General features: G+C 35.1%; 2 protein-coding genes and 2 pseudogenes across 3 annotated transcripts; 2 read left to right on the forward strand and 2 right to left on the reverse strand.

The window, feature by feature from the left end:
- Positions 1–1,516: 1,516 nt before the first annotated feature.
- LOC109112718 (major facilitator superfamily domain-containing protein 8) lies at positions 1,517–9,639 on the forward strand. Of its 2 annotated transcripts, none has more exons than XM_042767583.1 (12): positions 1,517–1,856; positions 2,242–2,315; positions 3,017–3,060; positions 4,548–4,788; positions 5,476–5,589; positions 5,752–5,896; positions 6,075–6,133; positions 6,271–6,379; positions 6,468–6,602; positions 7,582–7,685; positions 8,440–8,666; positions 8,771–9,639. In XM_042767583.1, exons 1-12 carry the CDS (start codon positions 1,801–1,803, stop codon positions 8,975–8,977), a joined length of 1,515 nt encoding a protein of 504 aa, XP_042623517.1. In that variant the 5' UTR covers positions 1,517–1,800; the 3' UTR covers positions 8,978–9,639. The 2 variants fall into 2 exon arrangements, with proteins under 2 accessions (XP_042623517.1, XP_042623516.1); XM_042767582.1 differs by lacking the exon at positions 1,517–1,856 and adding an exon at positions 2,051–2,155.
- A 1,654-nt stretch (positions 9,640–11,293) lies between these two features.
- LOC109112735 lies at positions 11,294–20,525 on the reverse strand (annotated as a pseudogene).
- LOC122147132 lies at positions 11,686–13,004 on the reverse strand (annotated as a pseudogene).
- LOC109112723 (tripartite motif-containing protein 14-like) lies at positions 13,018–17,207 on the forward strand. The gene is made up of 8 exons (XM_042767584.1): positions 13,018–13,104; positions 13,227–13,296; positions 13,763–13,933; positions 14,656–14,742; positions 14,997–15,227; positions 15,329–15,348; positions 15,552–15,685; positions 16,242–17,207. The coding sequence occupies exons 3-8, from the start codon at positions 13,781–13,783 to the stop codon at positions 16,832–16,834; spliced, it is 1,218 nt and encodes a 405-aa protein (XP_042623518.1). The 5' UTR covers positions 13,018–13,104; positions 13,227–13,296; positions 13,763–13,780; the 3' UTR covers positions 16,835–17,207.
- Positions 20,526–21,987: the final 1,462 nt, after the last annotated feature.

A 21,987-nucleotide genomic window follows, 5' to 3' on the forward strand; every position in this document is an offset into this window, starting at 1 on the left:
AAGCAGTCCGGTTTAAAGAAAATTATTCATGTTATTCTTCTGGACCCTAGACTTGGGACGTAACATTTGTCATAAATACAGTTAACAAACTGTCATGGGGCAGCGTCAGTCTCAGGTTTCAAGTGTCAAGTTTTCTCTCCGTTCACCCTTCCTCACACCTCCAGCGAAAATGTAGCCCTTAACACATATGTGACCATGGACCACAAAACCAGTCTTAAGTCCCTGGGGTATATTTGTACCAATAGCCAAAAATGCATTGTATGGGTCAAAATTATTGATTTTTCTTTTATGCCAAAAATCATTAGGACCTTAAGTAAAGATCATGTTCCATGAAGATATTTTGTAAATTTCATACTGTAAATATATTAAAACTTAATTTTTGATTAGTAATATGCATTGCTAAGAACTTCATCTGGACAACTTTAAAGGTGATTTTCTCAAATGTTTTTTGCACCATCAGATTCCTCATTTTCAAAAAGTTGCATTTCGGCCAAATATTGTCCTTTCCTAACAAAGCTAACAAAGCTTGTTTATTCAGCTTTCAGATGACATAAATCTCAATTTCGAAAAATTGACCCTTATGACTGGTTTTGTGGTCCAGGGTCACATATGAACGCATACTTTATTAAATGATCAAGTTGCTATTTTCATTCGAAAATTTAACTTTCAAAATAAACCATTTAATGTGCATGTGACATTAACTACCATACAGTCATGCACAGAAATAATTAAAGACAATTACAGACATACTTGAGCATAGAAAGACATTTGTTGAAAAGGCTAAAGAACAAGGTTTGTACTAGAAATGCAAACAGTAAAATTTAGTGTTTCTACACACGACACAGAAGGATAATCGCTGGCACGCGAGCAATAGGGAAAACTGCATACTGACGTACATTTTGAGGTAATAACTTCTCATAGTCACACAGCCTGTACGGAGCTATAAATACTCTTAAAGTGTGAGAATTAATTTGCTCTACTCTACGGATGCGCGCGCGTCCGCTGCACATATAGGCGCTTCAGATCAAAGCCTCAGCGGTCTAACAGCGCCCGTCAATGTCAAAATGACTGTCTGCACAGCGGTTAACCGGAAAAATAAAAAATTGCACGTCATGCCGAAACGGTTGCCGAACTCTTTTCTACAGTAAACAGGTGTGTGTGTGTGTGTGTGTGTGTGTGTGTGTGTGAGAGAGAGAGAGAGAGAGAGAGAGAGAGAGAGATCAAGAAGACTTGTATTTGGCTTGTTCATTACTCAAATATTATACCAATACTATACAAATATTATAAAAAATTAAACGTTGCAATGTTGCAAAAAAAAAAAAAAAAAACTAATGTGCATTAAATACACTGAAAAAAAATTATGTTTTTTAAAAATTAAAACGTTGCATTAATGTTGCAAATGTAAACATTAATTTGCATTAAATACACTGAAAATAATTGTATATGAATAAATACAATAGTCTAAAAAGGCTTTTATTTTGAAGTCTGTTTTCTGTTTCTCTAATCACGTGTGACAACGTTCAGATGATTCAAGTTAGCGCTGAATCAACAAAATCGATGGACTTTAGACTGCGCGTGAAATAACGCCGAATTACTCTTAACACTACTGTGTTTAAAACAGCTAAAATGGGCATATTATACAGAGGCGTGAATGCGTTTAAGAGATATGCGTTGTGCAAATCCAGACAGTTTTCAGCCAAGTTAACTTGATTATAAAGAGCATGTCAATGTAAAGAGCTGACATTCAGTGAACTCAGTCGTGTTGTCTTTTCAATTTCGCAAGCTGCTTAATCACCAATAATGTCACTTATGGAGTCTGATGAAAACACTCCGCTTCTCAGAGGCGATATTACAAGGTACGTTTTGATCATTGCATTTGTAATAACGCAGTCTGTAAGGGCTGATCTTGTTTTCTGTTCTGAAATGATGTCTGAACTGTGAAAGCTTTTGGCTCGAGCACTTAACTTTGTTGCCTGTGTGTGATGTCACAAGAGTATTTCTGTCACTAATGCACAACATTATAAGTTCAAAATAGATTGTCACGTCAGTGTGAACATTTAGGCTCATGGAGTGAAGACATGAATGTTCCATCTTTCATGAGCTCCTGTCATAATACACACATAACATGCATGATGCATGGAATCATTGTAATTAGGTAGGCTTAAGTGTAAACAATCAAGAGCTATGATTGCAATTTGTATATCCATGAATGTTAATAAGTTGTTTCTTTTCCTCTGTAAGTAATGGGAATGCAGACAGAAGCCGCTGGAGGTCCATCAGGGTCATGTATTTCACAATGTTCCTTAGCAGTGTTGGTAAGAAAAATGTTCTTACTCTATCATTCCCATATTCCTGAATTTCCTGATCTTACTGATCAGACTAGGAACTAGGGCTGCACGATTATGCCAAAAATCATAATTGTCAATAAGTCCCTTGAAATTGTAATTGCGATTTTTAATTACAAGTGGTTTGGTTTTTACTTGAAATAAAAAAAGCATGGTATTATAATGTTAAAATTAAAACAATGTAAAAAACCTGTAGAAAGAAAACACACACACACACACACCTTAAGCATGCAGAATAATGTAAGTCTTTGAACGGTTACGTAATTGTGACATCCATAATTGTCATCACGATTAGAAATTTGATTAATAGTGCAGCCCTACAGTGAACGTTGCTGTGCAGATGTGTTGTGTTGTGCTATCCGGTTCATTGAACGTAAATATATCCATTCATTTTAGAGCTAAAAAACCTGCTGTAACCTGAAAGATGTTTGTCCAGTGTCAGGACAGGCTATTAATTGTACACTGTGCAGTTCAGTTCAACATGTTATGCCTTTGAACCTCATAAAAAAAATAATAAAAGTGTAGCAAGAAGCAATCTGTTTGTACTTCTGTTGCGATTACAATTATATATTCCTAGTTTGTAGTAGATAAATTAATGTTAGTTGCATTGTTTGTATAGTACAGAGTAAATGTGTGTGATATGTATTAGTGATTGCAATGTTTTTTCTTAGGTTTTACGATTGTCATCACCTCCATATGGCCATATCTGAAGAATGTAAGTGTATTTGCATTTACACACTCTGTTACATTGTACTCAGGTTGTACATTTTATAAGTTGATGTATTCGTTGGGAATCAAACCCATGACCTTGTGTTTCTAGAAGTATTTTCTACTGTATGATTTACAGGAACAAAGTGTATCCTGTGCATTTGAGATTTGAGTGAAGTGAACATACATTAGTATGGCAAATCTATAAATTCTGTGCAAGTGACTGGAAGTGAAACAGGGAAGTAGGTATATGTGCATTTCCTTTCTAAGAAAGCGTGCCCAGGGTTCTTAAACACAACAACTGAAACCTGTTGAGTTTTTAAATTTTGTGATTTTCCACTGAGAACTTTAAATGTAGTGTAAAATCTGTAGAGGTTTAAATGTGACTGAATATAGGCTATAGGACCTGTTTTTTTTTACATGTCGTTTGTGTAGACTATGCAAAAGCGTGTGCAGTTAAGGTTATTCAGGGGCACTACACATACATTTTTTTTTAAGTTGATTTTGTTTTATTTAAATTTATTTAAAAATATAGTGCATGCAGAATTATTATGCAAGTTGATATTCTGATCATATTTTATTTCCAAGCACATTTTACCAATTTCAAACCGCAACAATCTTAATAACTACTATTAATTTTGTCTTTAATTATTTATAAATAATATATCATTGTTTATGAAGGGTGGAAGTGAAAAACGTGTGCATAATTATTAGGCAGGTTTTCTTTTTAAAGATAAAATGAGCCAAAATAGAGATTTAACTCAGACTGAAAAGTCAAAAATGATTGAATGGCCATGAGAAGAATGCAATACTTGAAATTGCAAAGTTAAGGCAAGACCGTTGGAGAGCTGTTCTACCATTCTACCATTTTCCAGAACTGGAGTCTCCAGAAGCACAAGGTGTCAGGTTCTCAAGGACTTAGGTTGGGTTTCTAGTTTCAATACTAATTTCTAGTATTGCATAGGTATTGCATCCTTCTTGTGGCCATTTAATAATTTTTGACTTTTCAGTCTAGGTTAAATTTCATTTTTGGCTCATTTTATCTGTAAAAGAAAACCTGCCTAATTATTGTCCACACCTGAATATAAGGTGTTTTTCACTTCCATCCTTCAAAGACAATTATATATCATTTATAAGTGATTAAAGTCAAAATGATATATAATTATTAAGATTGATGTGGTTTGGAATTGGTAAAATGTGCTTGGAAATAAAAAAATGACCAGAATATCAACTTGCATAATAATTATGCACGCACTGTATAGTCCTCTGTTGAGCTGAGCACAAAATTTTTCACGCTTGCTCGGTTGTTTAAAGGCATGAAAAGCAGCCAACTGTAGTGCGAAACACAAATATTTGTTGTTGATTTATTCTGATCGGGTCACTTGAATCAGAATGCCTAAATATTGTTTCACAGTTGCACAGTCATTTTTCAAGCCCTGTTAGTCTGTGACTGTCTTGTAAGTCCATTAATCATGCTCTATTTGTCTTTTGTAGATTGATGAAAGTGCAGATGCCAGTTTCTTGGGATGGGTGGTTGCTGCATATAGTTTGGGTCAGATGGTGGCCTCACCCCTCTTTGGATTGTGGTCCAATCACAGGCCTCGGCGAGAGCCTCTAGTCTGCTCTATATTCATCAATGTCTCAGCTAACATTTACTATGCCTATGTCTACCTACCTCCGTCATACAACAAAATTCACATGCTTTTGGCTCGTACACTTGTGGGCATTGGAGCAGGTAAACTTATATACATGTATCTCAAAAATTGAGGTCAGTAAGATTTTTTTAGAGAAAGAAATGTATCATTTTATTTAGCAAGGATGCATTAAATTGATCAAAAGTGGCGGTAAAGATTGTAACATTTTGTAATGTTACCAAAAATCTATTTCAAATAAAAGCTGTTCTTTTGACCTTTATATTCATTAAAGAATCCCGAAATCCTGTTTCACAGTTTCCACAAAAATAAATCAACATATTAAAATGCTTTCTGAAGGACCATGTGACATTGCAGACTGAAGTAATGGCTGCTGAAAATTCAGCTTTGCCATCACAGCAATAAATGACATTTTAAAATATATTAAACCCGAAAACAGTTATTTTGCATTGTAATACTAATTTATAATATTACAATGTTTCCTCTATTTTTGATCAAGTAGTTGCAGCATAAGAGGTGAGCATAAGAGACTTCTTAAAAAATCTTACAACCTCAACTTAATACATTTTAAAGTTATATACTTTAAATAAATGATGAATACTATGATGAGCAATGCAATATAATGAAATATTGAGATTGTACAAAACTGTAGCAAATGCAGATGCAATTATTCTTTTATTTATTAATTGAATTATTAACAGTTAATATCAAGCACAAAGTAAAGTACTTTATTTATTTGCATTGTTAAGGTTCTTTATCCTGTCCTGTAGGTAATGTAGCAGTTGTGAGGTCTTATGTGGCTGGTGCCACTTCCCTGAAGGAGAGAACCAGTGCAATGGCTAATCTGAGCGCCTGTCAAGCTCTCGGCTTTATACTTGGCCCAGGTTTGTGTGTAGGCAATAAAATCATGTTAGTTGCAGAATGCATTTGAAGTGAAATTGGTCTGTAAGAACAGTAATTGTTCCCAACTTTGTACGATAGTGATTTTTAAATACTTTAATAGGTATCATTAACATTAAAAGATGTTGACTGTATTAATTTCTCAGCTCTGCAGGCTGTTTTGTCATTCACTGGAGAGACTGGCATCAGTGTGAATGTCATCCAGCTTCAGGTTAATATGTACACCGCTCCAGCTCTGTTGGCAGCCTGCTTCGGGGTCATTAACATTCTGCTGGTTATATTAGTCTTGAGGTAATGATTTATTCTCAGTATTTTGCAGCATTTGGCAGCTGCTGAACAACAGTTATATGATAGCATAGAAATACATATAAATTTGAGTGTTTTATTTCAGGTCTGACCTAAAGCTTACATTATTTGACTGTTCTTGAATTAAGCAATACATAGAATTAAAATGTTTCCAATTATTTAGGGAGCACTTTGTGGATGATCATGGAAAGCTTATCCATGCAATTAACTACACCCCAGAAGGTGACATATTTATTTTACTGTTTAAATACATAAGTAGTGTACTGTTGCATTACAATGTTGTCCCTGTACAGTGTGTTTTATAATAATTCATGTTATAATTCCAATGATTTTACACAGTGCTGTCTTTCTGCCTTTAGAGCGAGTGGATGTGGCTCCTGAGGTAGAAGGTGATATCGACCAGATCGCAGTGTTCACATCTAATGTCCTTTTCTTTGTTATTCTCTTCATTTTTGCTGTGTTTGAAACGTAAGTGGTCATACTTTCATCTAGACTAATTTTTAAAAGATTATCTAATCAGATCAAATTCATGTGTATTTATTTTTTTCGCCTGCAGTATATCGACTCCTCTATCAATGGACATGTTTGCGTGGACAAGAAAAGAAGCCGTTTTTTACAACGGTATCATATTGGCTGCCATTGGCTTTGAGTCCATCCTCGTCTTCCTGGTGGTAAAAGTGGTCTCAGCACGGTAAAAAAAGATGCCATTTTGATTTTGGTCATTGGATTTTTTTTTTCGACATTAATATTAGTCTAGCAGGAAAAATAGGTTCCCATGTACCTTCTTAGCAGTTTTTTGTAACCTAATTTTCGGGACCCTAATGGTGTCTAGTTACGAATTTTTGATGTTGCCGAGGTCAACAAATGTCTCATGGGGTTTGTTTGGTGGTCATCTTGAATTAATGTCAATGCAAGTGGCGAAAATGATTTTCATTACTCCTGAACCACATATACAAAGACAAATGAACCCACTTTTTCATATAATTCTGACACCAGGAATCAAATGGAAAGATCATTGACATGGTACAACCACTCTTTACTGGTTAAAAACAGGCAAATATCACATTTTAGGCTCATAACAATGTCACTTTTGCTATTTTGCAAGAATTTCCTGCATTAGCCAAATGAAACTAGCCTTTTCTCTTAAATCAATTGCAAGGTTGTTAAATGGATGGCAATCACTCCAAGTGGCATAGATTGGCAATCTGATAATACCAGCTAATTGAAAGCAAAAGTCATCAAAACCCTGTTTCACTGATCATTATCAATCTCCACATCACCAAAAGTGTTGTTTTTTTTCAATATCCTTGCAATGAAAGCACAATCAAAACCAAGCAGGTACATGGGACCATATTTTTCCTGCTAGACTATATCTGTATTTCTCAATTGCAATATAATCTCGTCTATTTTATGTTTTGAAGAACCCTGAACATTTAAACCTGCTTTTTTACTTCAATCTGACATGTCAACATCTCATTGTAGATGGCTAGCCATAGAACCTACGATTGTTTTAGTCTTGCAACAGGTCATCTTAAGAAAGCTTAATGTCAGTTGCTTTTTTTTCTGCTGTACCCAACACATATATAATGGATGTTAGCAGTTTTTGAACATGACTTCCTCATTGCTCTCAGATAAAATCATTTCCGTTTTGGTTTTGGGTTTATTTTCAGGATAGGAGATCGGCCACTGCTGCTTGGAAGCTTGATTCTCATATTTGCGGGTTTCTTTATCTTGTTGCCATGGGGAAATCAATATCCTAAAATACAGTGGGCAGGTGAGATATATGACTAATTTTTAAGTTTTATTTTATTTTATTAAAATAGCAATATATACTACTGTTCAAAAGGGTTTTGAAAGACATACTTCTTTCAGCAAGGATGCATTAAACTCAAAAGTGACAGTAAAATGACACTCTATTTTACATTTACTTACTGTAGTAATAATAGTAAATTATGCATGATTACATGCAACTAACCCTAAACCAAACCCTATTCCTAAACCTAACAATATGGTAAGTGTGTGTATATATATATATATATATATTTAATTATATATATATATATATATATATATATAAATTTTTTTAATATTATTTAGGACTTCAATGTATAATAACACTGTAACTGGGGCACCTTCAAATAAAGTGTAACCAAGATTTCTATTTTAAATAAATGCTTATGAATGTTTTAAATGTATCCTGGTTTCTGCAAAAATTAAGCTGAATATTGTTGCTGAAAACTTAGCTTTTATATATATATATATATATATATATATATATATATATATATATATATATATATATATATATATATATATATATATATATATATATATATATATATATATATATATATATATATTCAAATATGAAACAGTTATTTGTATTTTTAATGAAATAAATGCATCCTTTGTTAGCATAAGATACTCTTCTTAAATCATTTTACTAACCCCATACAATTGATTGCTAATGTACAGTATATTACAGCTTAAATTTGTGTGTATAAAACCAATATTATCCCCATAACCAGACATTCAGAATAACACTATGCCAACAACACAACTGGCACCCACCCCACCCTCAAACACTTCTCTGGAGCCAACTGGATGCCCGTCTGAACAGACCTGGTGCTTGTTTACCCCTGTAATTCATCTCGCACAGTATATTACCTCTGACATCCTAATTGGAGTGGGATATCCAACATGCAACGTAATGTCCTACACTTTATACTCCAAGATACTGGGCCCCAAACCACAGGTAAAACACTTCTCTTTTGAAATTTTAAATCTCAAATTAAAGTAACATGATGATTAATTAAATTAATGTTATTTATTCTATTCCCCAATTGTGTGTGAACTCAGGGGGTTTACATGGGCTGGCTGACAGCATCAGGAAGTGGTGCGCGGACCCTCGGGCCTGTGTTCGTCTCTCACGTCTACACCATCCTGGGACCCCGATGGGCCTTCAGTGTCATATGTGGCATAGTACTAGCTGCAGTTGTTCTCCTTAGTGCTATGTACAAACGACTCATTGCCTTCTCTGTACGCCATGGAAGGGTTAATGAATAGGGATGTTCATTTCGGTTATTTTTCCTAACCAACACTCGTTAACTGATTGTTAACTGTTAACTGACAAGATTATTTTAAATTAGAACTGAATTAAATTAGAAAGGATTAGTGTTTGTGACCCATTAAAAATACTAACATTTGTTTCCCGGGGATTAATTTTTACATGCACAAAAAGCAGCAAACAACAGAACATGAGGATCCATGTGGTCATATCAAGCAAGGATATATATATATATATATAAAATGAACAATTGGGCCTATACAAGTAACATATTTTTACATAAATAATAAATTAAGGAAATGAAAGAAAAACTGCAACAAGTAGCCTAGTAAGCAGAGTTTCGGTTCATTTTTGTGCTGTGTGAAAGGAAACAGATGGCAGAAAGCGGCATTCCTATTTTTCTATAGGCTTATTTTACAAAAGCACAAAGATTTGTATTTATTGTGAATGTACACAAATAAAGGCAAACCTTTTACAAATCTGATTATCTGTAGGACTAAAAGGAGTAGTTTCTTCCACTGTTAGAAGGAAAAAATTTAAGTGATTGCACTGGCGCCGCATGTGTGCACGCAGTTAAGCATTGCTACCTTGACAATGCAGCCTGTTTATTATCATAATAAAATACAGTCAGTCAAACATGGGGAGGAAAAATATATATTTAGTTAAATATGTATGTTATGTGTTTTTTATGTAAGTACGTGATTTTTTTTATAAATATTTTGTTTTACGTGGATATTGGAATGCGATTGAAGTAGGCTACATAATAAATAATGTTTTGCCATTCAAATATATCAGACCCAACGTAGGTTTCAGTTTCGTTTTAACCTAAATGAATTCGTTTTGGCTTGTCGTTTATAGGCCTATTGCTATAGCTTCTTATATTTTTAATTCTTGTTCTTTTCTAAATACTGTTAATTGAAAGGATTTGTTGTGGAGTGAGGGGAACTAAAATAGCCTAGCTATGTTTACAGTGTTTATTATAATGTTTGTAAACATTTCGCATCGACATTAGGCCGTTTTCACCCTAAAAAAAAACATTTTGTTATACACATAGCGTATTTTAATCATGCAGCAAACCTTTTTAAATATTTTGATAAATTACTGAAAAAATAAATAATTAATTGATTATTTTATGTTTTTTAACTTTTAACTGATTTTGTTAATAGTTCTTAATTTTTGTTGTCGGTTTAAAGTTTAAATTGATTTTAATTTTGTATTGTGTGATGGGTGACTGGTGCATCTACATAAGGACAGTTCAGAGAAATGGGCCTGACTTAAAGATGGAAAACATTATGTATGTTAATTTATAGACAGTCTTATAAATTGTTTAGCTTTTTGTGTAGCAAAATCATGATTCTGAAGAGCCTTAAGCAGGTGTACATGTAAATATCTAATAACTTTAAAATAACTTTATAATTTCTGAATGTTGAACCACAGTTTCTCTTGTTACTTAAACTGTGAATTGAACCACTATTGGAGCAGCATTACATGACTCGACACCATAAAAAAGCGAACAGCAGCAGACTAAAAAGACCCATGTGAACCGCAGTATTAAAAATGATTGGCAGCTTAATGGGTTCTGAAGCATCGCAGATTATGATGCCTAAGTAATGTGAGGTTGTGTAACATTTTATATATTATGATTGTTTTTGTTTTAATAATCTATTTTTAATATCTCAAATTTCTGGTGTTGTAAAACCTTAACAAAAATGTGTCAGGTGATATGTGTAAATCTGCACTGATGGGACAGGCTTGAAGCAAATGTTGGCGTTTCTTTCTTTTTAATAACACTAAGCTTAAAACTTAAGTGCTGAGGATCACTTGATTTTGGTTGGATCCATAATTACTGGTGATTATCAACTACAAGACTATTTTAAATTCAAGCCAAATGCGTTTTGTTTGTGTCAAAGCTCATAGAATATAAAGCACAATATTTTTTGAAAACTGGCAATAAATTGTTCCTTTTATGTTTTTGAAAACAGGAAGTATGACATGCTTTCTGGGGATTGGTTTCTTTAAATATATTAAAAATTATATATTTAACAAGAAATCTGTTTGTCATTTTTTTTTTTTTTTAAATACAAAAAATGACATCCATTCCATTAATACAGTAGTTGTATTCAAAGGTTTTATCCACAGATCGTCACTGTTTGAGCCACATGAGCTGGAACAAAGCTTCTTTAAAATGTTCCTCCAGACCTTGGATGAGGTTTGTTCAGACAACATGTAAATTGTACTGAGAAAGTTCTAGTGTAGGATGAGCTTGTGACAAAAACAGGATGCAAAAAGACAACTGTGTCTGTATATACACAACAACTTTCTTGTATTTCATGTAGGTTTAACTCCAACCAGTTAGTCGTTTGACACTTTTTGATCTCACTTTGTGATTATGATGCAATTTACAGCAGCCACAAACCGTTGTTCTTGTAATGCACTGCGAGCGAGATCATGTAACTGTTCTTCTCCTCTTGTTCTTAGTTGTGCATTTGCCAGCAGTGTGTTTCAACAGGCCTGGAGCACCACGACCATCCGGTACAATCATTCTGTTGGCAAAATGTGTAAAATAATTATATTAGTATTAAGTAGACTTGAAAAAACAGTTTGTAAGTACCCAGTTTTCAAGTAACATTTTTTTTATTTATTTTTTAGTCAACTATAATAACCCTGGTTGATAATCACTGTTTATTGTATTTCTTAGGACAGGCTCTTAGTTTGTGTTTTTGGCTGCCATGGTTGAAACCACAAGGGTGATCAGGGAGAGTACAGTGACCACATGAGGAACAATGACGCCATGCTGGAGAGAGAATAAGAACAGAAAGAAAGTGGTGTGAGAGTAAGAAATAAACACATCAGGAAACAGTTTAAATGAATTCAGATTTGCTTACAAGGTTTCACACACCGTCCACATTCATCACAGTGCCTTCATTCTCGCCCAACCTGTGAGATAAATAGGGAACTATCAGTTAAGCTACTCCTGTTCCATACACTGATTTAAACAACAGTATTTACGTTCAATGGGCATGTGTCACACTTTGGACAGTGTTTGTTTCCTGCTGACACATACCTCTCACAAACACTGCAAAATCTGAGAAGGATTGAAAAATATTAGTGATAATTGTTAAACCACCTCTAAGCAGTTAATAACAGCATTTATAGCAAATTACTCTCCAAAATAAAATGATTTAGTGCATGTTTAACCATCAATGCAATAGAAATATGTATTTTTAATTGGTTCTCTCTCAAAAAAACAAAAAATCTAAAAATAAATAAATATGAATCTCTTCTGGGTCAAAACAAGCTGTTTTTTTTGTGCTCCTGTAACCTTCATCCTCTGGTAGAATGATATCTTTGGGGCTCAGATTGGTGAATAATCAAACAGGTGACTGCTTACTGCCCGTCTTTCCGTGTTTATATAGAAGGTGGTTATCAAAATCAACCTGAGAATGAATAATAACACTGTACTAAATGTATTATTATATTTATTAACATTAACACAATATACCTATAATACCTGGTAATCCAGCATAGAGAAGGAGGGGAAATACTCAAGGATACGTAAAAATACGTAAAAAAAAAAATCATAATGCAGTATGTTCAAAGGTAAAACATGCACAGGTACAAGTTGTTGCAAAAAAATAAAACTAAAAAAATAATAATATATATATTATATTCCTCATACATTTATTCAGATTGTTTCATGTGATTGACATCTGAGAGAAACTGTTGGCTAGTGGCTTCACTAGGCCTCCAAATGGGGGGTCTGTTACCATGACTACCTTGGCTCCTCCCTCCTCACTCAGAAAGCCTTGAAAAAACATGACCGCTTCCTGCACAACAGTGTATCTTGACTTATCAGAATGTACTACAGTGACCACATTTGACGTCAATGGAGAGGTTTTTTTTACCTCATTATCAAAAAAATTAATGGTTGAACATATTATAGCGGCTGAACTCATCCTGCCCGTAGAACTGGCAGTGCCTAAGAGGGCAAAAAAAAACAAAGAGGTTGATGGCTGCAAAATGCATGTAGTGCAAGCGTCAACATGCGTTTCAGAACAGCTAAATAAAAACCACAATCTGCTGCTTTTTCCAAACCCTGCAGGCCAACAAGAGCAGACATAATCCTGTGAGTTATAAAACCCTGCAAAAGCGCACACACACACACACACACACACACACACATATATGCATATTCAGCAGGCTTTGGCTTGTTAAAAGGGGATACGCACTTTTTTCAACATTCCACAGGCGAACAAAAAAGTGCTTGCAGGAAGACAAGAACCAAATGCTTTCATTTACTCTTTTATCAGTCTTTTAGGTAAGTCATTTTTATTGCTTATTTAATTGAATATTTCAGTGACAAAGAACACAATTAATTTACATTCTCATTAAGATATAGACCGTATCAAACTTTTTAAAGCACTTCAAGAACTGTGTAATTTGATAATGTGCCAATGTTAATGGATAAGCCTTATGTTCAGGCTGCTCAAAAGTGTGATTGCGTTTCAGATTTTCAGTTCCTTGCTTTGGCTACGCAGATATAAATGCAACTTTTGGCCTTCAGTGTATTGTAAAGGCTTGCTATGACATCTTGTGCATTGGCAAGAAGTCAGGAAGAACTCATTCGCATGTCCTCTGAGAAAACAAGCTAATTTAGAACATTTTGTACTTTTTGCATTTTGCATTCCATCCCTTAGTTACTGCAACTGTGCATGACACAGTTATGATTACTAAAAACTACTAAAGTGATGTTTATGATGTCTCTGCACATCAACTCCCATTAGCTCAGAGAACTTGGAGAGATGGCAGAGAAAGACTTTAGGACTTTATCAGAGGAAATCTGTTCCTTCTGTCTGGTTACCGAGGCTCGTTCAGGGACACAAGTTATCCAGCCCTTCCCACGCTCTCCAAAACTGATCAGAAGAACTGGAGCCATCTCTCCAAAACCCTTAGAGGTAATGACAAATTTTCTAACCTGCCAGACAAATAAACATAAGAATGTGGTCATGCCAGAAATACTCTGCAGGAATATTGTTAAAAGTTGAACATATACTCACAGACTGCAACAATGAAAAAAAAAAATTAAGACTTGCATTAACGTTCAAAGATCTGGGGTTGGTAAGATTTTATTATTATTATTTTTTTTTTTATGTTTAAAGATTACCTTTTTTTAAGTCTTATGCTCACCAAGGCTGCATTAGACAAATACAGTGAAAATAATTATGTTGTGAAATGTTATTACAATTTAAAATAACTGTTTTCTGTTTTAATGTATTTTAACATGTTATTTATTTCTGTGATGGTAAAGAAAATTTTTTTTAGTGTCATATAAAAAATCACTCTTGATATGCTGATTTGGTCAAGAAACATTTCTTACTGTGATCAGTGTTGATAAAAGCTCTGCTGCTTAATATTTTTGTGGACAAATATACAAATACAAAAAATGATAACAGCTTTCAGTGTTCTTTGATAAATAGAAAATTCAAAAGAACAGAACTTTTTTCAGTTTTCAGTTTTCTGATTTTGAATTAAATGCACCTTTGCTAAAGAAACATATTCTTTTTTTCTTTCTTTCTTTCTTTTTTTTTTTTTTAAATCTTACCAACCTCAAACCTTTGAGCAGTATAGTGCAGTAATAAATAATTCAGTAAAAACATAACAAAAATTGTGTAAACAGCTGCCAGTGTTGGATGACTTGAAGAAGGAGAGGAACAGAACAGAGTCCCATCTGGAATCTATTAAAAAACGGCAAGCAAACCTGAATGTAAGTTGATTTGATTTTGAAAAGTGATCCATATGGCCGGTGGTTGGTGTGGAGGGCTTGGTGGCCAAACAAAGAAGTTGAACAGAGGCAGGAAAAGTTCCCACATTATCTTTTGAATAACAGTCTTTGATCAATCATTCAAAATAAGACCAAGAAAGTAGACTGTATGTCTGCCTGAATGCGATAAAGCCTCAACTCTGCTGTAAACTACTAAAATTGTTAAATAACTAATGAATCCTACATCTCTGCTGAAGATGGGTTCAGAGGCAATGAAGCAGCAGGTACAGGAGTGCTTTGAGGAGCTACATATGGCTCTGCAGGAGGATGAAAAGGCTGTTCTGGACATGATAGAGCAAGACCGCCGGGAGACCAGCAGTAAACTAAACCGAATTCTTCAAGACTGGAATCAACACCTTGGTCTCCTGCAGAAACACATCAGCACTATTCAGTCAACTCAACAGAGCCCAGCAGAATCCACGAAGCAGGTAACCATCAAATAAAACATGTATTTCATGTCATTGTAATAATCTTGTTGACAAAATCTAGGGATCACATATATTCTCTTCTGCATGTTCTCTGTTTTCAGCCTTTTCCTGGGGATTTTACGTAAGGCCATGTTTTTCCATTTCACAAATATAGCGGATTTTGTGGTAGGTCCTTAGTACAAATACTTATAGATGACCTAAAACAACATGCCTTTCTAGGTTCTCTTCAATCAGTAGCAAACATGCTATACATTAATGTTTTGTGCACTTTACAATGAATACAGTTAAATAACTATATAACTCCAATGTATCTTATTCAAATAGCTGTCATAAGAAACTGGACCGAGCTGAAGAGGAGATCAAAATGAATGAGGAAAGGATCCATAAGCTCACGAAGGTTCTTAGGAACATCTCAAAAGATCTGAAAGCCCAGCTACAACGAAAGAACCTGCTATTAGGTAAAAAACACTATCAGCCCCTAAAATCCATCATTTTGAGCTGTATAAATCAAGTCAAGTTCATGCAAAATATATTCTATAAATATATATTTTGAAAATATATTATACATACATATGTGTGTGTGTGTGTGTATATACGGTTAAAATTGTATACTGTTTGGGCTCAGTAAGATTTTTTTTTTTAATGAAATTAATACTTATATTTAATATAATATTGTTTTATATTAATAGTTTATTTTGCAAGGACACATTAAAAAGTAGGGTCATTTATAATTTTACAAAAGATTTCTGTCAAATGAATGCTGTTCTTCTGAACTACATTTATCAAAGAATCCTGAATACACACACACACACACACACACACACACACAAAAAGATTTCTATATATATATATATATATATATATATATATATATATATATATATATATTATTATTCCATTATTCTATATATCATACTGTATTGGAAGGATTAGCTAATGGATAACAAGAAATGTTCTGAATATGTTGTGAGTAAACCAGCTGTATCTGAATATTTTTGCGTTTCATCTTGACAGACTCCTCTAATGTTGTGATTGACAAACAGACCTGTCACAAACAGATCAAGGTGACCTCAGAAGGACGGGGCCTGTGCCTTTCCTCAGAGGACCGCTGCATTCCCAATGACCCTCTAAGGTTTGATCAGTTATACTGTGCCTTGGGCTCTGTTGCTATTAAATCTGGCCAGCACTACTGGGAGGTAGATGTGCACTGCTGTTCATCATGGGCTGTGGGCATGGCTTATGGCAGCCTACAGAGGAGAGGGCGGGACAAAGGTGCCAAGCTCGGACGGAACAGGAGCTCGTGGAGTCTTGAGTTTCAGGATGGGCATCTCACGGCCTGGCACAACGATCGACATGTGGCACTACCAGTCACAGCAGCTCGGGCAGCACCAAACAGAGTAGGGGTGTTTGTAAAATATCAGAAGGGTCGTTTGGTGTTTTATGATGCTGAGACTATGAGAACGCTGCAGGAGTTTTCAGCCATCCAAACGGCTGTGTTTGACAGAGCGCATCATCAATTCACTGAGCCTCTCTACCCAGCCTTCCGCTTTTTTTCACCCAAAGACAAAGGGCATCATCATATGGAAATATGCAATCTCAGTCTTTAATTATTATAAGCAATATTGAAAATGGTTGTGCTGTGTAATTTGTTTTGTCTTTGATAAAAATAACATTAAAGTAGAAATCTTGGTAACATTATTTTATAATATTACTGACACTTTTGATCTATTTAATGAGTCTTTGAATAGAAGTGTTAATTTCTTTAAAAAGACCCCAAACTTTTGAATGGTAATGTATATTATATTTCTTAGATACAGGACAATCTCTCCGAGCATCAGTTATTAATAGTGCAAGCATATAATATATAATACATATATACTGTCTTGTACCAAAAAAGCAAGGTACACTTTAAGGAACAGTCTACTACTTAAGTCTACTCTACTACCTTATGCAAAACAATGTAAATTTGAAAAGTTAAGATGAAGAGTTCTGTTGGTGAAGTCTCTAAGTTTTATTCTAAAATGAGCATTTTTATCAGGCTCCTATGTTAAGGTTCAGTAATTTTACTTTAATGGCAATGTATAGGTCCTTTTGTATGCTATTAAAGTGAAATAAATTAACATTAATATAGGAGCCTGATAAAAATGCTCATTTCAGATGAAAATTTCAGACGCCACTCTTTAAATATAGTATAGTATATAATAAAAATATATACTTAATTAAACTCCAAATACTCAAAAAGAGTGGTGCACCCTCTTAACAGAATTTAATTCTATGTCTATGTGGCTATTTAAGCTTGTATTTGCAAAGAATTATGTTGTATTGTGTTTACCTTTAATCAATATCCAGCAATAAACTCTTCATTGTAGGACTCTTGCCCTCCATATTCCGTAATTTAATGACCTGATGTAATCTGTGAATGCATAAGAGAAAATCATTCAGTTGCAAAATTAAAATGTGGAGATTGGATATTTTGCCAATTTTACTGACAGGAAAATGACTGGACACACTTTAAGACTTTTTAAATATATTAATTTGTATAGCAGTAACAACTTTACCGTGGTGTCCCAACATTTTCTGGAAGCCTGAACCCAAGAGCATATCCAGGAGGAAATGACAGCTCCAGTCTGCAAACAGATATTGTGCGTTACTCTTCTTGTTGTCCAGAGGACACAGAAGTAGACTGGGCCTTTTCAGTCGCTGCACTGTGATGTCCTCAGAAAGTGCCCTGTGTTTTACATGATTCGCTGATTCCCCAGGGAGGATCAACAGCTGACAGTCCACACAGAACCTTCTCTGCTCCAGCGGGAGAGAAACAAACTCTCTAAATCTGTAAAATAAACAAACATGTGCACATATGAAAAATTTTGGTGGGTTGTAGTATCTCCCATAAACAGACATGCCAATATCTTATTTGATGAGTGTAGCATGGCTTATTGATTTTTAAAATACAAGTTATTTACCTAGAGCAATATTCCTGATGACTGAAAAAAGGCATCTTGGAGTGGTTCTGTTCTTCTCTGGAAAGCATTCTTGCCTCAGATATCTGAAGCATAAATTAAACGGATCAACTGAATGAAATCTGTTTTTTTTTCTTCTTCTTTGATTGTTTTAATTTTTGTTGTATATGCAGATTATGTCTTACATTCTTGTGTTCAGCTGTCATTTATATATATATAAATATATATATATATTTTTTATTTTTTTATTTTTTTTTTTTAGCTTACTTTATTTAATACATCAATTTCTAAACGTTGTTGAAAAACCTGTTGCACACAATCTACTAGGGACCTCATGTTGCCTGATTAATGTTTCCATGGTTCCATTTCAAAAAATAAGACTTTCATAACTTTAGAACTTTTAGACGTTAACTATAATTTCATGTCAGGCTTTACAGGATTTAATATATATTTGTCTTATTTAATTCAAACTTGAAGGGGTCATATGATGCTTTTTTAAAGATCATTATTTTGTGTATTTGGTGTAACAGAATATGTATGCTTTAATGCTCAAAAACACATTATTTTTCAAATACTGTACATTATTGTAGGTCCTCTGTGCCGTGCCTCTCTCAAACACGTCGTTTTCTACAAAGTCCCTCCTTCTGACAACCGCAGTCTGCTCTGATTTTCAAAATAAATGTAAAGACAGTTAATAATGTCCTTAGTATTACCATCAGTTCAAGATACAGTGATGAAGCTGGTATGTGTTTGCAGTAGCTTACACAAGCCTTGGATGGTTAAGACAGCTGACACTGTGATGTGACCCTGTCTCTCTCTCTCTCTCTCTCACACACACACACACACACACATACATGACGCGGAAAACTTTGCATTTGAACAGTCAATAGCAAATACTTAAACTAATAACAAACTTACAGTAGCTGATTCAGAAGCGCCAGATTGTCGCAGCAAAGTCAGAATTACCTCCTCTCCTAGGTTCACGAAACGGTCATCCATAAAATGCATTGCTGTTCTGTTGTAAGTAATCTTTAAGATTCCTAAATGCATCTACTTCTGGAAGGCCAAATAAACTGCTCTTGCTTTCGCCTAGATACACACAGCATCTCCCTGACATGGCTGCTTCAACACTAACTGTGGTTACTGAAACCACGCCTTCTTTCTTTGCGTGAACATTTGGGTGGCGTTACGCAAATATTTCAACATCGTGATGTAGACATGTGGGGGCGTGTTTGAATGAGCCATTTTAGGTGGGCGTGGCAGAGTCTTATGCAGCGTTCCAGGCAGGTTTTTGAGCCCGTAAATCACGACTTCAAACCACAACTCACGACTTGGTAGCATTCCAGGCAAGTCATGCCAAACTGCCTGAGCGCAAGGAATTGTAGATAGATTACTAAATTTATTGCAACGTTATATTGTCCTAAAGTCTATTTCTCACTGTGTACCACTTGCATAAACACCGCATCCGTAGGCTATTATCCATAGGGGCTGCCATTGTTGTTTTGCGGGCTATGTGATGTCAGAGCTCGGAACTGGGAGTACATTGATCTAGTACGAGTTCACGGGTGGGTGCAGTCATGGGTTTGACTGCCGTATCCAGTGCACTTTCACGGGTAGAAGTTTGTAAAAACACGGGTTACGGGTTACGGGTTGCCTGGAACGCAGCATTAACTTTGAATCCTTTGAACTTGAATATCTCTTTGGTTTTGAGACTTTATTCTTTGCAACTTCAGGGAACTTATCTATGCACAATCAGCTTGTAACACTCCAAAGAGAAAGGAAAACTTGAAATCGCATCATATGACCCCTTTAAGTTTGTTTGTACAATTCTTAGCATTTCATCAAAGAAAACATTGGAAAAGTAAACCTGTTAGATTAAAATTGGTAAAATTATAAATGTACAATTAAAGAGACTATGTTAGTCCTATTTAACCTTTTCATCTGCCCACTGAAAAAAGTTGCAGTGCTTTCTGTCCCGACAAGCAGAACATGCGTGAAATCTCCTTCCTTTCTCCTTTCCATTGACATTTTTTTCGAACAAAAGAGCTGGTCCTGAGAAAAACATGTATCTGTGATTACATATAGTATTCATTATGTTTTAGAACAAGAAAACAGACATGGCACCAGTAAAAATATATGATCTCATATCATGTGGACACCATGGTCCTGTTTTGTCGCTTTCATTTTGAATAATCACTTCTATTCCACCAATATCCACGTCAGCATCCAGTATTTTACCCATATTTGCCAGAAGCCTTACCTGTGAGAATCAAAACAACACTCACATGCATGACAGGAGGCTGCCACAGTAGAAAACCAAATATGTTGCACACATTATCACATCACATATCTTTTTTTTATTGAACTTTAAAAATCACAGAATTCAACAGCAAGTTATTGACATATTTCTCACAATTACACATTTTGTAAGTAAAAAACAATAAATAAAACTTAAAAGATCAACTTTAACAGCTGACTAATTTGCCACATTTTTCATTAATAAAATTAAATCCATCAGTGCATAATTCTCCACACCACAATGTCAAGCACATCTAACCAGCAAACATAACCTCGTTCACACCTTCTCTTCACTCTCTGAGGCAGAAGTCTCCAAACTCATCCTTTCTAATCATCCTACTACTTGTCTGCTTGATCCTATTCTATCTCATCTCCTTTAATCCATTTCTCCTGCAGTTCTACCTGCACTCACTCACATCATTAACACATCCCTTCACACTGGTGTTTTTCCCTCAGCATTTAGACAGGCTCGTATAACTCCACTACTTAAGAAACCTGCCCTTAACCCATCTCTTTTAAAGAACTACAGACCGGTTTTCCCTTCTTCTTTTCATTGCAAAAACACTTGAACAAGCTGTGTTCAACCAAGTGGCTGCCTTTCTCACACAGAACAACCTCCTCGACAGTAACCAGTCTGGTTTCAGAAGTGGACATTCAACCGAGACTGCCTTGCTCTTGCCCTAAGACTGGCAAGAGCGGATTCCACATCTTCAATACTTATCTTGCTGGATCTGTCTGCTGCTTCTGACACGGTTAACCACCAGATCCTCCTGTCAACCCTATTGGCAAAAGGTCCTTCAAGGTATCTTGGAGAGGTGAGGTGTCCAAGTTGCAACATCTTACTACTGGGGTGCCTCAGGGCTCAGTTCTTGGACCACTTCTCTTCTCTGTCTACATGGCATCACTAGATTCTCTCATTCAAAAACATGGCTTTTCATGTCACTGCTATGCTGAAGACACTCAACTCTACCTTTTATTTCATCCTGATGATCCGACGAGCTTGATCAGCTTGTCTAACAGACATTTCTTGCTGGATGAAGGACCATCACCTTCAACTCAACCTTGCCAAGACAGAACTGCATGTGGTTCAAACCCATCGTTTCATCTCAATTTCACAATCCAGTTAGGCACATCAAGCATAACTCCTTTAATAACAGAAAAAAACCTTGGAGTTATGATTGAAATATTTGAGTTTTTATTGATGATTTGATGAATTTGTCTGGTCCTGCAGATTTGCTTTATTCAACATCAAGAAGATCAGGCTTCACAACTCCTTGTTCAAGCTTTTGTTCTGGACTATTGCAATGCTCTCTTGACAGGTCTTTCAGTCAATTTCAATTCACTTTCACAGACTTTTAAATTAAATGTTCCCTCCTGGTGGAATGACCTGCCCAACTCAATCTAAACAGTCATTAGCCATCTTTTAGAATTGGCTAAAAACACATTTCTTCCATTTTTATTTGATCCTCTAACTTTAGCACTCTCTATTCTAATTCTATTCT

The sequence above is a fragment of the Cyprinus carpio genome, chromosome A12 (genome assembly GCF_018340385.1).
Source record: "Cyprinus carpio isolate SPL01 chromosome A12, ASM1834038v1, whole genome shotgun sequence".
NCBI classification, from domain to species: domain Eukaryota; kingdom Metazoa; phylum Chordata; class Actinopteri; order Cypriniformes; family Cyprinidae; genus Cyprinus; species Cyprinus carpio.